The sequence below is a fragment of the Corylus avellana genome, chromosome ca7 (genome assembly GCF_901000735.1).
Source record: "Corylus avellana chromosome ca7, CavTom2PMs-1.0".
In the NCBI taxonomy this organism is placed as follows: Eukaryota; Viridiplantae; Streptophyta; class Magnoliopsida; order Fagales; family Betulaceae; genus Corylus; species Corylus avellana.
This window is the reverse complement of record NC_081547.1, coordinates 26,282,238-26,298,886: the sequence shown is the minus strand read 5'-3', so window position 1 is coordinate 26,298,886 and position 16,649 is coordinate 26,282,238. Positions and strand designations below refer to the sequence as shown.

The 16,649-nt window shown below is 39.6% G+C and overlaps 2 protein-coding genes and 1 pseudogene across 3 annotated transcripts; 1 reads left to right on the top strand and 2 right to left on the bottom strand.

Annotated features, from left to right (window-relative positions):
- Positions 1-2,824: 2,824 nt before the first annotated feature.
- On the top strand, positions 2,825-6,445 carry LOC132186825 (leucine aminopeptidase). The gene is made up of 4 exons (XM_059600914.1): positions 2,825-3,928; positions 4,109-4,342; positions 4,586-4,912; positions 5,828-6,445. The coding sequence occupies exons 1-4, from the start codon at positions 2,945-2,947 to the stop codon at positions 6,122-6,124; spliced, it is 1,842 nt and encodes a 613-aa protein (XP_059456897.1). The 5' UTR covers positions 2,825-2,944; the 3' UTR covers positions 6,125-6,445.
- Positions 6,446-8,131: 1,686 nt separating this feature from the next.
- Positions 8,132-9,209, bottom strand: LOC132188190 (large ribosomal subunit protein uL10c-like; annotated as a pseudogene).
- Positions 9,210-9,340: 131 nt separating this feature from the next.
- Positions 9,341-16,456, bottom strand: LOC132186110 (uncharacterized protein YKR070W-like). 2 transcript variants are annotated; one of them, XM_059599925.1, is made up of 13 exons: positions 16,293-16,456; positions 15,951-16,054; positions 15,554-15,589; positions 15,046-15,119; positions 14,873-14,913; positions 13,562-13,633; positions 13,252-13,453; positions 12,791-12,886; positions 11,895-11,962; positions 11,152-11,353; positions 10,953-11,036; positions 10,683-10,771; positions 9,341-9,474 (listed from the first exon to the last, which is right to left on the bottom strand). In XM_059599925.1, the coding sequence occupies exons 1-12, from the start codon at positions 16,400-16,402 to the stop codon at positions 10,712-10,714; spliced, it is 1,149 nt and encodes a 382-aa protein (XP_059455908.1). In that variant the 5' UTR covers positions 16,403-16,456; the 3' UTR covers positions 9,341-9,474; positions 10,683-10,711. The 2 variants fall into 2 exon arrangements, with proteins under 2 accessions (XP_059455908.1, XP_059455907.1); XM_059599924.1 differs by lacking the exon at positions 9,341-9,474 and adding an exon at positions 9,481-10,514.
- Positions 16,457-16,649: the final 193 nt, after the last annotated feature.

Below are 16,649 nucleotides of genomic sequence, written 5' to 3'. Positions count from 1 at the left end.
TATTTTTCGTCGAAAACATTTTACGGCATTTACCTTGCACACGGAAAATAATTTTTTTTTAATATCTTTTTTTTATATATATTTTTTCCAATAAGGTCCCCGTGGGGACCTGCACGAGACTTGTTCGACACTCCGCAGCGACTTGCCCGAGACCTCGCCAGAACTTAACCGGAACTTGTCCGAGACCTCGCTAGGACCTACCTAGGACTTGACCGGGACCCGCCCAGGACCTGCCTGGGACCCGCCCGAGACCTGCCCGGGACCTACCCGAGACTTGCCCGGGACCCGCCCTGGACCTGATCGGGACCCTCCCGGGACCTGCTCAGGACCCTGGAGGGACCCGCCCGGGGCTTGACTGAGACTTGACCGGGACCCGCCTGGAACTTGTCCGAGACCCCGCACGGGACCCGCCCAGGACTTGACCGTCACTTGACCGGGACTTGCTCGGGACCTGCCTGGGACTTGACTAGGACCTTGCTGGGACCCCGCCGAGACTTGACCGGAACCCGCTTGGGACCCACTGAGAGTTGACTAGGACCTGCCCAGGACTTGCTCGGGACCTCGCCAGGACCTGCCCGGGACTTGCTCGGGACCTCACCGGGGCCCAGTCAGGTCCCGGGCGGGTCCTGGGCAAGTCCCGGTTAGGTCACGGGCAAGTCCCCGTCGGGTCCTAGTCAAGTCCGGGGCGGGTCCCGGTCAAGTCCCAATTAGGTCTCGGGCGGGTCCCGCCGGGGTCCCAGGCAGGTCCCGGGCGAGTCCCGGTCAGGTCACGGGCAGGTCCCGGGCGGGTCCTGGTCAGGTCCAATGCGGGTCCCTGGCAAGTCTCGGGCAGGTCCCAGTCAAGTCCTGAGTGGGTCCCGGGCGGGTCCAGGTTAGGTCCCAAGCGGGTCCCGCCGGGGTCTCAGGCGGGTCCCGCCGAGGTCCCGATCAGGTCCTCGTCAGGTCCCGTGCGGGTCCCGGGCAGGTCCCGATCAAGTTCCGGCGAGGTTCTGGGCGGGTCTTGGAAAGGTCCATCAATCTTGGAAAGGTCCATCAATTTAAGAATGAGATGCTCATAGTCGGAAAATGGTTTACGATTTTCAAAATCGTAAACCATTTTTCAAAAATTAAATAAGAATTTTTGGTCAAAAGGAAAATATTTTCCGTTGACCACTATTTTACGTCAAAGTAAACATCGTAAAATATGAAAATCATTTTCTGGAAACCATTTTACGTCGAAGTAAACGGAGCCTTAAATGCACATTTTGAGAAGAAAATACTTTAAAGACAAAAAGTAAAGAAAAAAAAAAAGAAGAAGGAAGAAATATGTCAAGCTTATGGCAAGCTCGTGAGTACATCCTTATTATGGTGTTATTTATGTTTAAAACAAAACAAAAAACAATGGACCAATGGATAGACAAATATTAAGGGAAAATGTTGTTATTAGGAAATAAATCTTACAGAAATTTTATAGGATAAAAAAAAATTAAAAAAAAAAAGAAAAAAAAAAGTCTTTTTAATAAGACGTGTGATCCACGAGTTTATTATCCATATTTTTTGACGTATAAAATACATTATAGAGTGATTATATAATAATTGTAACATGAATTATATATATAACAACATAGTATTCTGCAATCTCATCGAACGCTACTTTTGCTGCATACCTTTATCTTTATTCCTCGAAAATTCTTTTTTCCTAAAACCCTTCTTACAATTAAAAAAAAAAAAAAAAAAAACACTTTTATTCCTACTAAATACAAGTCAATATTGTCATTGAATAGGAGGATTTTAAAGACAAAAAAGAAAAAAATGAAAAAATGATTTCAATGAAAGAGAAGTTACGTCCTTTCATTGGATGAATATAAATGTTAGATATTATGTTTTTTATTCTACAATTATTCAACAATATTAATGTGACACTCCAGAAAAGCATTGAATTTTTTAATTTATTTAACATGGTTTAATATAAGAGTTAGCTAAGCATTATTAGGCCTAACGTCAATTGGCCCAAGCCCATTCATGATCGAGGTTGACGGGCGTCAATTGGCCCGAAGGAGTTGGTTGCAGCAACTACTTGACCCCTTAAACCCGACTATCGACTGTCAATATGGGCTGAGGAGTGATCCAAGAGAGGGTCTTTATTTGAGGTTAAAATTTTGGAGAAATTTCACTAAGGACCCTCAAACTTCCATTCGTTTTGAAATACCTCCGCTGAACTTCAAAATCTCTTAATTTAGTCTCCTGAACTTTCAATTGCTCTCAATTTGGACCATTCCGTTAATTTTAGCCGTTAAAAATTCAAAAAAAGACCAAAATATCCTTGATTTTTGTTTTGTTTTTTTTTTTTAAATAAAAAAAGTTTTAGAAGTTGAAATTTTATACAAAAGTCAGTGGTATAAACGTTATGTGACATTTAAAATCTGACGGAGGGTCCAAATTGAAAGCAATTGAAAGTTCAGATGACTAAATTGAGAGATTTTGAAGTTCAGGGGGAATATTTCAAAACGGGTGAAAGTTTGAGGGTCCTTAGTGAAATTTTTCCTAAAATTTTTGTACAACACTACCCTTCTAAATGCACTAATTAGAGAAAATGGGAAGGGGTTTGAAATCGAGAAGATCATTTCCCCATGCTTTAAGCCTAACAAAACTTGAGTTAATAAATTTCAATTATTTTTCCATTAAAAACAACCTTAATGATTTATTTTAAGATTACCCGTTAATTTTATAATAAAGAGTGATTAGTGGAGGCTAGGAGCCTAGGAGTCCTTTTAAGTATCTTTACCCACGTCCCACGCTGGCCACGCTTCCATTACTCTCCCTCCAAATTTAAAAACGTACCCAACAAAGAACACATTCAGATTCCCCACACTCGGAATAAAAGCTCCCCCACCCTCTCTTCTTCCTCCCTCCCCCTTCATTCTTCGCACCCACAGAAGCCAAACCCTAAAAACCCCCCCACGAAATGGCACCCATTGATCCCCACTCCTTCACGGACTCCACCCACCCGCTCGCCACCCACATCGCCCTCACCCTTTACGTCGACTTCACCACCTCCACCATCCACGGCTCCGCCCTCCTCACCCTCCCCGGCCCTTACTCCGGTCAACTCTCACTCGACGCGCGCTCTCTCACCATCCACGCCGTTTTCGAGCCCCATGGGAGTACGCCCATCCCCTTCTCGCTCTCCCCGCCCGACCCAATCATGGGCTGCCACGTCACCCTCTCTCTAGCCAACCAGTCCTCGTTTCTAGTCCTTTTCTCCACGTCACCTTCCTCCTCGGCCCTCCAGTGGCTCTCGCCGGAGCAGACCTTTAACAAGAGGTGTCCCTTCGTGTACACCCAGTGCCAGTCCATCCACGCGCGCTCCGTCTTCCCCTGCCAGGACACCCCCGCCGCCCGCGTGCGCTACACGTGCCTCCTCAACCTCCCGCGCCGGCTCTCCGCCGTGATGGCCGCGCGTCACGTGGACCGCCGCTCGCCGCTGAGCCACGAGGCCGCGGCGCTGGCCCCGGACCACTCGTCGCTGTGGTGCTCGGAGGAGCGCGTGGTGGAGGAGTTCGTCATGGACCAGCCGGTTCCGCCATACCTGTTCGCCTTCGCTGCGGGGGAGCTAGGTTTCCGTGAGGTCGGGCCGAGGACTAGGGTTTACGCGGAGGCGGCTCCGGAATTGCTCGACGGCGCGGCCAGAGAGTTCGCCGGAACGGAGGAGATGATCCAGCAAGGGGAGAGGCTGTTCGGGCCGTACGAGTGGGAGAGATTCGATCTACTGGTGTTGCCGCCGAGTTTCCCGTACGGCGGGATGGAGAACCCGAGGATGGTGTTCTTGACGCCCACGGTGATCAAGGGCGATTCCAGTGGAGCCCAGGTGGTGGCCCACGAGCTCGCACATAGCTGGACCGGGAATCTGATTACCAACAAGACCAATGACCATTTTTGGTTGAATGAGGTATATATATGTTGTTTGTGTCTCCTAATTAAGATGTTATGGTATTCATACCTGATTAATTTTGTGCGTGTGAATTTCCTGATCTCGAAGTGTCTCACCATTGGGGATTGTTTATATATATATAAAAGATCAATTTTTGTTCTCTGCAAGTGGATTTAGTTTTCTCATTTCTTGTACTAGGGGTTTACTACCTATGCGGAGAGGAGGATTGTGGAAGCTGTACAAGGGGAGGACAGAGCTGCATTGAATATTGGAATTGGTTGGAGGGGCTTAAATGAGGAAATGGAGCGATTCAAGGACAGGATGGAGTTCACAAAACTCAAAACCAATCAGGAAGGAGTGGACCCAGATGATGTGTATTCTCAAGTTCCATATGAGAAAGGTTTCCAGTTTCTATGGCGTATTGAACGTCAGGTATGTTGAATCACTTGTTTACTGTTTCTTAGCATGTTTTTCATGCATATGTTTCCTTTTCCACTCAATGCACTGACCAAAAAGTGGCGTTATGTGCCCATGGAAATAGCTATAGGAGTCTTATCTGTAAAACAAGGTTCCTGAGAGCCTATATTAAGTGTAATGTCTCTGATACTGGTGTAGCTGGGCATTGTTTTGTGAAGAATAATCTGACCAATTATGTTTATCCTCTGGGATGTGTAGATTGGAAGGCCTGCATTTGATGAATTCCTCAAGAAATATATTGCCACCTTTAAGTTCCAATCAATTGATACTGAGACATTTCTGGACTTCCTGAAAGCTAACATCCCTGGAATAGAGAGAGACGTTGACTTAGAACTATGGACAGAGGGTACTGGTATCCCTCCAGATGCCTATGAACCAGTCTCCAATATATATACGAAGATAGTATCACTTGCCAACGAGTTTAAGCTTGGGAGAATGCCGAGGGAGGATGAAGTTGCAGATTGGCAAGGGCAGGAATGGGAACTATACTTGGAGAACCTGCCCAAATCTGTTGAAGCTTCACAGGTGGTGCTTCTAATCTTGTTACCGTTACCTAATTGTTTTGTTTTGATTTAGGGAAAAATCCACTTTACCCCCCGAAGTTTCAGGAGTTTTTTAATTTGAATCCAAAAGTTTAAAAATTGGCAATGTACTCTCCCAATGTTTCAAAAATTTTCAATTTAAACTCTTCGTTACTAATTTTCGTTAAATTAGACGGAAATTTTTTTTAAAAAAGTATGAGGGTAATTATGTAATTTTAGAAATTTTTGTCAAATTTGACGAAAATCAGTAACGGAAGGTTTAAATTGAAAAATTTTGAAACATTAGGGGGTTACATTGCCAATTTTTAAACTTTAGGGTTCAAATTAAAAAACCCCTAAAACTTCATGGGGGTGAAGTGGATTTTTCTCTTTGATTTATTTACTCTTTTTGGTTTTTTCATGATTTCTTTGTGTTTTAGGATGTTTATTTTCCTGTCCAATACAACGTGGTCTACTATCACTGGATTGTTTTTGGATGTTTTTGACTGGAAGAAATGGATTTGAGTGATGTTGAGGCAATTTGTATATGCTGGTTGAAGACCCATGCTTTATATGTGTTTTATAGAAAAAACTTATCAACTTTTTTTACACAGTGAGTTGACAGAACTGGCTTAAATAATGCCTTATATTTTCTTCTGAGAGAAAAGAAAAAGAAAAAAGGTTTTATTACACTAGAAATAAGCTTTGAAGGTGAAGTTGTGACTCCACTGTTTGATAAGTTAGTTCTACGACTTGGTCCACAGTCTAGGCCCCCCCACAACTAGAATTCTCAGTGGGTCTCGAAGGCTTGATCCATTGAACTTTACTCCTCCTAGCTAGGTGTTTTCTTATGTATAGTTCCTGGGTACCTGGTGTTTTCTTGCAGTTGTCTCATCATAATATTTGGTTGCATATGCAGGTCTTGGCCTTGGATGAGCGCTACAGGCTATCAGAATCGAAGGATTATGAAGTGAAAGTTGGCTTTCTCCAGCTGGCCATTTCATCTAAGTGCAGGGATTACTATGGTGTGGTAGAAAAAACGTTGAAGGAAGTTGGGAGGATGAAGTACCTGCGCCCGCTCTACACTACACTTGTACAAGGCCCTGGAAAGGAAGAGGAGAAGATTTTGGCTGAGAGGGTGTTTGCAGAGGCTCGTGACTGTTATCACCCTATAGCTCAAGGTGTTGTTGCATCAATCCTTGCCAAGCACCTCTAGAGTGGCACATAACAATAATGTTTACATGCCTGAATTTCTGAAGATTATCCTTAATGTTCTCTCTTTCTCTAAAATCTGTAGGTTCATGCTATGTGTGTTGGTTTTGCTAAATGTATGCATCTTGGATTTGCTGTGTATCAACTAAAATTATGGAAATCCGATCTGATCAAAGTTTAACCTTTTGTTTTAAACCTTTCTTATGTAATTGCATTGATTTTATAACAATTTTAACCGTGTTGTATTATAATGATCCAAAGAGGCAGTCTAGAGTCTTTGGGTCTTGAAATGCAGAAGATGAACCCCCTCTAGTCTTTTTTTCAAGTTTTCTTTTAGGCTTGTAAATTAAGAGTGATTTATTTTTGGGCAAAACTTCGCTTGCCCTCTCTATTCTACCAAGCATTTTTTAATGTTCTTCTCCTTAAACTTATTTGCAATGTGCGGTTTTATTTTTTCAACCCTTTTCAATCACCCCCTACTATTTAGTTTTTTTTTTGTTAACATAAACAACTAGCTTGTAAAATGTTCATTCTACTCCGATATATTTTTTAAAAATGCAACTATGCCCTAGGTTTAAACAAATTTAAAAAGTAACAAAATAAGGAAAAATGGCCATATTTCCCCTTCTTCACTCTTTTTTTTTAAAAAAATAAAAATAAAAAATAAAAATTATAAAGGAGCATTAGTAATTTTGTTTCCTCTGCTAGGATTAAGGGATAATCCTAACATCCTAACAGGGAAGGTAATTGAAAGGGGATGAAAGATTAAAACTCTACATTGTAAATTTTTTAAAGTTTAGGGGGACATTGAAAAATACTTGATAGTTTAGGAGATAAGTGAAATTTCCACTTTATTTTTCCTCAATAGTAATTTGCTTTTCATTATTTGATTCTCCGTTGGAGTAACTCCAACGGAGCAATTCAGCTGCAAAAAGAGAAGTGGCTCAACTTGATCTCTCCTTTTGGCTTACATTCCTTATCTTAGCATTCTGTGAGTACCTGGTTGTCTTTAGCTTAAAAGCTTCTCAGGTCAGGGATAAACAGTGATCTTTGTTTGACAAATCTCAAAGTTTGTCAAAGATGCCTACAAAATTTCCCAAGTTCCATCCTCAATGTATTGTAGCCTTAAAGGCCAGCCATGCAGCCATACATATACATCTACCCAGTGCATGTATGGTGGCCCTCTTATATTTTTCGATTGCTTCTTTTTCTACTTAGTAGAGGTTCTCTTGTATACTTCATGTGTACACGGGTTGCACTCCTCTGTGCATTTTTTCAATATATATTATTTATCAAAAAACAAATATTTTTAGACTTATAAGCAATGCCATCATCCTATGTTAAAAGATTATTCAAACCATAACAAACCTGAGAACCTCTCACATGATTTGCGGGGATTCATGAAAGAAAATGACTCGGTACAAGATCCCGTATCCTTAAATGAAGCCCTTCCTAACCCCTAGAAGCAATTGCTTTCTACCAGCTTCTGAGTTCTACAGTCATAAATGTTCCTTGGCTCTGAGAGCATCTCACTTTCACAAGACCTGACTAAGAATTCCATCACCATACAGCTCCAATCCAACAAATCATTACAAACCTAACTCTCGGCAATCAATCTGTTCTCTCACCAGAACTGATGAGAGTCTGCTCTTTCATATCCCTACAGGCAGCTACAGCACCCATAGAAACACAGCTATACATGCATATTAGAACATGCAGTCTTCTCTCACATACTTCTCCCTTCAAGACCCAACCTTACACGTTACAAGTCTCCTAGTAGTAAACCATTTTCACAAATGGATGCCCCAACAACACAGCTAAATGATAATTTTATCTATTTAGCTATTACAAAGACCATGACAACCTCATGTCAACGAAATGCAGAAACTACACAGAATCTACACACTGCAAATTCACCTTAAGTTAGCTCTTGTAGTTTATGCATTGAGAGCCCCATAACCAAGATAACCATATTGCAATATAACAATAAACAAAATTAAGTTAGACACAATTGTACAACTTCCGTTTCCTTCAATTCTTTTTCAATTCAACCGCTTCTTCAAATTCCAGTGTAGCTAAAATCACAAATAGCCATAATAACAACATTGCTACAAGAAGCAAAAGAAAAACAAAAAAGAGGGTTGGTTCCAAGGTACACTTACAATTGCAAGAATAGCTCAAACGGAAAGAGTTGCTCCTTTTTCATCAGCCGTTATTGCCCACCACCTTCCTCTTCCAACTTCTTGACATAGGCCTTCAAAACCATCAGCAACTCCCTTGCTGGCGCCTGTATCGTCCCGACCAAGCTCGACGCGGAAGTCTTCAACGACCCAAGAAGCTTGGCATAAATTTCAGCTCTTGTAGGCATACTCCCGAGCACCTTGAAGTCACCAGGCCCATAAAACTTTCCCTCAAAAACTGCGCCGGTGAAGTCGTTGTCCTCGAGCTTCTTCTCCTTCTGGAATGTCCTGTAGGGCTTAATGGTCGCTGGGATCTCCTCGCTGTGAACAAAGAGCGTTCATGCCCTTCATGCAGGGCTTGAGGGCCTCTCAGGGGGTCCCGTCAATGACTTTGTAAACAAGGCTGTTCTTAGCAACGACTAACGAGGAGCTTGGTGGACTCGGGTAAGGCTTGTCGGAGGTCCTGGAACTGCCTGACGCTTAAGCTCTTGTACTTTATTCCGGCGATGAGGTGACAGTTGTCGAGCTGGGTCTTGCCGGTCCCCACGGTTTCTTCTTTCTTGTTGAGGGAAATGGCGGAGCGGATCGAGAGTTTGGGCTTGCATCGAGGAGAGATGAGTGGTGCGTTCGAAAGGAAATGGTGGTGGGTTTGGGTGAGAGAATGAGATGCAGGGGGTTTGGAGGAGGGGAAGCTGAGGAGAGCTGAGGCTTCCATTGGTAGACGGTGGTGGTGGGGGAAGGAAAAGAGAGGGTGTGAGAACATGTTTTGTTCGGCTTATCTTTTCAGTTTTTGAGGACATGGTTACTTATATCGTTTCCCTATGCATAAACTCTCTCTCTCTCTCCTTTTTTTTTTTTCACAATGAAATTATTAAAAAATTACACTGTTTTAAATTAAATTATTTAAAATTATTTTAATTCCATTGTATTACACTGTTTTTAATTCCATTGTAAAATTATTTTCAGAAATTCAGAGAATTCTCTTCTTAAAATTGTCTTATTTGTTTTGTAATAAAATTTTAAAAAATATGCTGACCAAACAAACAAGACAGTTATCCTAAATCACATACATTTTTTTTTTTTTTATGTTAGGTAACCTCTCCAAGGTAGGGTCCTTTAGACTCATCTCTGCAGAGTAAACCTCTGTCTCGTGCACCGCACTCTCAAAAGTTCCCTACATCACATGCATTTTGAACTCATTTCAGTTTAATACACTAACAAAGTTGAAGAAAATTCTTCTAAATTGCTCAAACAAAAATTGCATAGTTTTATAGACTGACAAAGCCAAACACAAGTCTAAAGAAAAGAGAGAGTTAAACCCAGTGAACGTTGGCCAAAACCAATTAATATTTGCTGCTTGGTATACAATCTGCTATCAAAGTAATTGAAAGAGAGTTCCCTTACTCGAAGATAATGACCACGGATTGCCCATCAAGCAACTCAACTTGAGAAAGTCGTATTCTTCATTTTTCCAAAATTCCAAGTAGAAAGAACACCAAGACAAGGCATCGTATGGAGTTTGCATTTCAATGTTATTTTATTGTCAAATTGTATGGTGTCACTAGTCTAAATGAACGAGAAAGATCAAACTGCGTTAATCTTTTTGTATATATTTGTTAAATTACTCATCATTTATCTCAAAAGCTTAAGTCGACACTCTTTTTCAACAAGTAAAATATTTAACACTTACTATGGGTGAAGATCTTTTTAAGGGGTGAAATTATATGAAACTCAACTTGAGTAAGTTGCACCCTTCATTTTTCCAGTAGAAAGAACACCAAAACAAGTAGTTCATTATGAACTGACGACACTTACCACACTCGCCACTAAACTGTGGACTGCCTGTCCACATGGCATTTACCACATTTTATAAACTGACGAGGCAATTCACGTGACATTTATCGTAACACTCGTTTCTATAAAATGTAAACTATCACATGAACTTGTAAGGGAGTTGTAGTATCCTAAGCATTTTCATTGAAACATTGAAAGCCTGAAAGAAACAGGATGTCGACGATGCTGTCCTGAGCAATCCATGAGTTTATAAAAAAAATGATGAACACAAGTAGTTTTGATTCAAAGCATCGGATTTGTCACGTTTCTACGAATCTGATATTGATAGCAGTCAAAGTGTATCCAAAGAATAGGACTGTATAACAACAGGACAGGAACTTTCCAAGCATAAGAATGACTAGCTTTTGCAGTCAGCAATTGCTGAAAAACACGAAATAGATTCAGAAAAGAAACAGAAGCAAAGTTACGACTTCATCGAATACCAAGAACTTGGTTTAAGCAAATTGGTTAAACAAAAATTGCCTTCATTTTCTGGCTTCAATTTTCTTTCTGCCATATAATTATTTAATCAAGAGAGAGAGCACGAACCAGTTAAAAAGGCATAGGTCCTAAGAAGCCTAAGAGGAACCCTCCTTTTTCAGAATATAGTCCACTGCCTCTTCAACAGTATCAACGACCTGCACAAGCACCAAGATAAAGAACATAGTAAAATAATAACAATAAATATTAGCACATATTTCTCAGATTCACAAACTCCCCAATCTCTCCTACGCATTTATCATGGGAATAACAGAAAATCACATTACTTTTGCGAGGATAACTCTGACATGCATCTTAAGATTTCAACATTGAACTTACCAGATCAGCTGGAAACTCTGCATGATTATATTTTCCCCTGAAAACGCCTGTTCTCGTCAAAATAGAAAACCAAGGATGTCCTACCTGAGAGTAGAAAGGTTTCCCATCAGTGAAATAACAGTTGATTCATTTGATGAAGATTATCTAGCATCATACACAAAGAACCAGACTGGAAAACCACAGGGAGTAGAAGACAAACCTGTCGTGCACCCTTGATATCAACTAAAGGATTGTCGCCAATCATATAAAGGGTTTTGAAGGGATGTGATCCAATGCCTCCATTATTTACGGAATTATCATTACATGATGGCTGAAGCTGTCTCAGTATGGCTTCAGCGTTCTTGAATACAAATGGATTTGGTTTCCCAAAAGATACATACTCCAGAGTATTGCGGTGAATTCTGAAACCAAAGCCTAATATAAGAATTCTAGTACTATTGGAGCTGATAACAGCTTTAATTTATGTATTTCCATATAGTGAGTGCTCTTTGTAATGTGTTTCCCAAAAGCATGATAAAAAAAAAAAATGTTATTCTTAGTCCTGCTTTCTTGAAGGATGACTCTTTCTCTCTTCCTCTATCTACTACCCTACCCTTCGACCCTTTGACCTTGAGTTTAGTCAGAAGAAGACATAATTATGAAGGGCTGCATTTGAGGAGTAATTTAAAACCCATAAAATTTTCATATATCCTAGAGGCATTTCATAATTTTACTACACTATCAAGGAGTTGCTTCCTCCACATGGGTTCTAGACGGGAATTACTAAGAAAAAGAAAAATCCTGTCTTGGGTTCTAAGAATCTAGAGAATCTGCTATGATTATGAGGTGATATAGACATGTAGGCCAAGAGGTGGGTCATTGACTAGACATTCAATCTGATGCACATCCATTTGACGAAAAGTGTGGGTTTAAACAGTTTCAAACATGAGACACTAACCTTACCTGTTGAAGACACTTTCTAGTGCAATTCTGAAAGCACCCATTCCGAGACGCTCAGAGGGAAATGCAGCCTGTATTGAGTAGGCAAATTAATCAGTAACATTCTCAAATTTTCTTCAAAAATTGAGGTAAAATAAGAAAGTAAATAAACAAATAAGTGTTGAAGATATGCGGTTAATATGATTCTGATATGATTTCCCATATTGGATTTCCATATATTTCCCATTTATTGTATTTTCCATATTAGACTGTATTGCTCCTCTTAATAAATGCATGTAATTGTATCAGTGATATCATCAAGGGAAAATAAGATCGTTTCTTCCCCTACTTCCTTCTCCATTTTTCTCGTCTTTCAATTCCAACTTTCCTCCTCCATTTTTCCTTCTCTTTCAATTCCAACTATAAGAGGATCAAGTTCTATTATCTATACATGGCAGAAACCAATGGAGCAAAAATGCATCTAGAATCCAGGCCAACACAATGGGCATATTATTTATGGGCATCACTGATAGTTTGATGGTTTCCAAAGTGAAGCCCATATTGAACGTTGACTTATATTTATGGGTGTGACAAAGGCTACATGAGGCCTGCTTGTTGAGCGGTGGCTCTTATAGCCACTTTCAACCATTTGAGCTGACCATTATCTATGATTATCCAGCTTCATTCCATATTGATGACAAAATTCCTCTTTGTAAATCCATCAAATAAGCCACTAATCAGAACATTGACAAGATTTGTGCAGAAACTGTACATAGCTTACGAATTTCTCTTGATTAAATCATCAAATTCTGATTGATCATTTTCTAAATGCAATTTTGGGGATCCTATTTCAAGTATATATGAAAATAGTTTATGACATACCCCCAAGTTTTCATTTCAGACTAAGCTTAATGACCAACCTGATATTCAAGATCATCGGCAGCAAAATACAAAGGTGGTTGCTGTCCATTATCATGTCCAGGAAGGCCTCCAGATCTTAAAATGTCACAGAGGACCTAACTCAATTCAATTCATCAATCAGGTCAGCACTTACAAAGGGACACAGATAATCAGAATTATCAGGAAAAAGATGACGATAAATACAGTATGTTCACATCAATGCATTACAAATAAGATCCACCACATCAAAAATTCAAATGGAATTCATAGGAAAACCAAGGCTGCTGCTACCAACAAAAACAAAATATAGCCAAAATTTGATTGCATTCAAATTCAGCACCCACCATTGCACTGGTATTGCAAACCTTTTTTTCCTAATCCTTATTTACCACATATATTTACATGTCATTTGCCCAGTTAAATACAAAAAATTAACTGGCTCATTGTGATTTCCATAATAATAAAGTTGGAAAAAGATTACCTGAATGTCCCTGCCCCAATCCACAGGATCGCTGACAACAAAAACTGCCTTAACTCTGTCAGCAGTAATGTTGTAACTTGGAACCAACTTCCTGGGGTAGCTACTCTTAACCAATTCCTGCTTAGTTGTCCACATCTTATATTGAGATACAGGATCAATGTTCTTGAAGTAAGAAGCATACTCATCTAATGAAAGGACCTTTCTGCCACCAAACACAACCCTAAGTCATTCGTGATTCTCTTAGAATCTAGAAACCTGTGGGCTTCAAATCAGGAAATCCTATAACTAAGCTATAAGGTGAATATCTTACTCGAAACCATATTCAGACATTACAAGAGCAGGTTCCCCTTTTCCAGCGGCAATGATGAGTTCATTTTCATATCTTAAGGGAAATCAGTAAAAATTATATAAGATGATAAAAACAACTTAATATAGTGTTATAATGGAAAAGACATAAAAACTCATAACAAATTGATAATACATTGGCAATCATGGTAGAACAATTCAATATAATAAGACAAATAACTCCGATAAGATGCTTTAATGAACATAAGAAAACCCATACTTTGCATGAATTGGCACGATGGTTTGCAAGAGGTGTCATACGAAGAAATAAGAACGTGCTGTGTTTGAAGAGTTGCATGAAGAGATAAGAGTTGAAGGAGGAATCAGTGTTCAGTTAGGCAACAGAAACCCACGTGAACTGTTGAATTTAAACTACTATTATTTTACCTTATCATTAGTTACTCTTGTTTTACTTTATCATTATCATTTATTTTCAGTAGTAAGTCTTATCTTTATCATAGTAAACTGGTTTATTTAATACCATTAATCGATGAATAAAGTATCCATGAAGTAACTTTGTATCTTTAGACAGCGGCGTATGTGTCTCCTATGTCGTTTAGTTTTAGTGACTTTCTTGATCGTTTTGCTATTTCTATTTAGGTATTGCTTTTGTATACTTCCTATGTATCTAAGGGCACCTTTTGCTTTCAATTAGATTGGTTTATTACTGATAAAAAAAATTTAAAAAAAATATCCAAGAAGTTTAATTCCAAACACCTGTTTTGAAGGAGGCCTAGGCTATCTCTAATAAACTACTGTTGTTTTAGTTTGTTAATCAAAATAGGAAAGAAACGCAGGCAAGATCCTGCTACATTCCCAGTTCATCGACCATTAAGCAATGTCATAACACTTTTACAAGCAAGCCAGGGAAGCAGAAAAAAAATGAGTGCACATAATTTTGAAACAGACAAGTAACCAGGGTCATCCCCATAGATGGAGCATTGTTTGCTGAGCACAAACTGTCCTTTTGTTTAACTAGCAGCAAAAACTCATACTGGCATCATTTGCAAATTCAATGTGGAGTACTCTCACAATTTCACTCCTTCCAGGCCGAAGGTGACAAATAAATGACCTCATCTATAATTACTTAATTGTTAGGTTTGTTTACGTAATGCATGCCTACTTGATACATTGTGATTACTGGGTTGAAGCATTGGGATCGAAAATCATGTTAAAACAAGCAGACCCATAAAAAACCTAACTTGAAAACAACAATGTTGGAAAAGAATATTATATGTTAGCAATGAAAGGATTCACACAGTACTGATATATATACCTTTTCGACAAAGTTTTAAAAGGTGAGTGACCCTGTACAACCTGCATTAGGATAGCACAAAAAGAATAGCTATGGCAAGGATTCTATCAATCAATGACAGTCACAACAATCATTAACCAATAAACTTCAATCTCCTATTTATCGTGAAGGAATTCAAAACAACAAAACAGTACCTGAGAAGGTAAAATGTGCACCCCCAAAAGTTCACTTAACTCAGTGGCGCGTCTGGATTCTGGGATGCCACCTCCTATCAAATCAAACAATAGTATTATTCATCTTATTTTTGCCTGTATACATCTCTCTTGAGGCGTAAAGACAATTACCAAAAATTATTTTTTTCATAAGTAAAATGAGGGGCGCAACACAAGGATTTTCTAGGAGGTTACCTATCCTATAAATCATGCTTACAATAATGGAATACTATGTTTTGAGGAATTACTCTTTTTGGTCTTAAATAATTTGAAGAAACAACATGAGAATCTTTATAATCCAATGAGTAAGTACCCAAAAGCAACATGCCTCAAATGCTCTAAGGTTGAAAATACAGCATCATCCGATTGTATATATCAATTTCACAAACCATAATTAATAATTGGATATTAACTGATATCTTTGCAATAAGGTCATTCTTCCTCTTAGTAGCTCTTCACATTGATATTGATGAAGCACAAAATGACTCACCATTCGTCAAGAACAGAAAAGGTACCTTCAAAGAACCTACAGAAGAAACCAGCCAAGTCAGATACAACTACAGAATAGAAAGAACATAACTGATTTAAGACTGTCACCCATTATAGCATAGCTATCAACTTACAACAATGGTGGCATAGTTGAGATAACTTTCCAATTTTCAGAAGCACAAAAAATATTAAACACAGCATGAATTCTATTTTGTAAAGAAAACTCCTAACTCAATCAGACCCATTATAGCATAGCTATCAACTTACAACAATGGTGGCATAGTTGAGATAACTTTCCAATTTTCAGAAGCACAAAAAATATTAAACACAGAGCCATGAATTCTATTTTGTAAAGAAAACTCCCAACTCAATGAGAGATTGAATAGGTTGTTAAGTACCAGAATCTCCATACAATCTTCTCAAAGCTTGTGCAGAGCCCCCAATGGGAACGCGACCACGAAGAACAACGCCATCAATGTCAAATGCAATTCCAAAAGAAGACCTAAAATCAAAAAATCCACTACCAATAATGCAAAGGGTATATCGAACGCGATATCATCAGCAATAATAATAATAATCAAATTTTTGAGTCATTCCATTGCTTTTGCTATGAACAGATCAAAAATTATATCCTGAATTACAGTTTCTTCCTTTTTCCAACAATTTCTTAGCGGCCAAACGTAGCGTTAAGGTTTAGTCAAAATGATAGGTAATCAAATATTAACTGAGAAGTGACAAACCGTTCGGGCTTTGATTGAATCTGAGAGAACGAGCGCGAAGCTTGAGGTAGAAGCAGCAGTGGCGCTCTGTTCCTGCTCTGAGAAACCCTAAAAACCGAGCGGTATCTCATCTCTCTGTAGTTCTCGCTCTCTCTTCTGGTTCTATTTTGCTCGAGTTCGTGGCTATAATACAACGGTAACTCTCAGTGGCGCCCTCCAGTCGCGACTCGCATGGTTCGACATCAGTATAGTGGGGAATTGGGCCGGAAAGCCCACAGCTCAAACGGGTCCCTTGCCCGGTTCTATCATGCCCGCATAGCAGGAGATCCGCTCAAATATCAGTCAAGTGCGGTCCAAGCTTAATAATCCTTCAAGCCC

What these genes read in the sequence shown, in the direction of transcription:
- LOC132186825 (XM_059600914.1), top strand. Translation starts at nt 2,945, where the DNA reads ATGGCACCCATTGATCCCCACTCCTTCACGGACTCCACCCACCCGCTC. An exon ending in TATGGCGTATTGAACGTCAG is followed by an intron (nt 4,343 to 4,585) that starts GTATGTTGAATC and finishes TGGGATGTGTAG; the next exon opens with ATTGGAAGGCCTGCATTTGA. An exon ending in AATCTGTTGAAGCTTCACAG is followed by an intron (nt 4,913 to 5,827) that starts GTGGTGCTTCTA and finishes TTGCATATGCAG; the next exon opens with GTCTTGGCCTTGGATGAGCG.
- LOC132186110 (XM_059599925.1), bottom strand. Translation starts at nt 16,402, where the DNA reads ATGAGATACCGCTCGGTTTTTAGGGTTTCTCAGAGCAGGAACAGAGCG. An exon ending in ATTCAATCAAAGCCCGAACG is followed by an intron (nt 16,055 to 16,292) that starts GTTTGTCACTTC and finishes TTTTGATTTTAG; the next exon opens with GTCTTCTTTTGGAATTGCAT. An exon ending in CCGATGATCTTGAATATCAG is followed by an intron (nt 11,963 to 12,790) that starts GTTGGTCATTAA and finishes TACTCAATACAG; the next exon opens with GCTGCATTTCCCTCTGAGCG.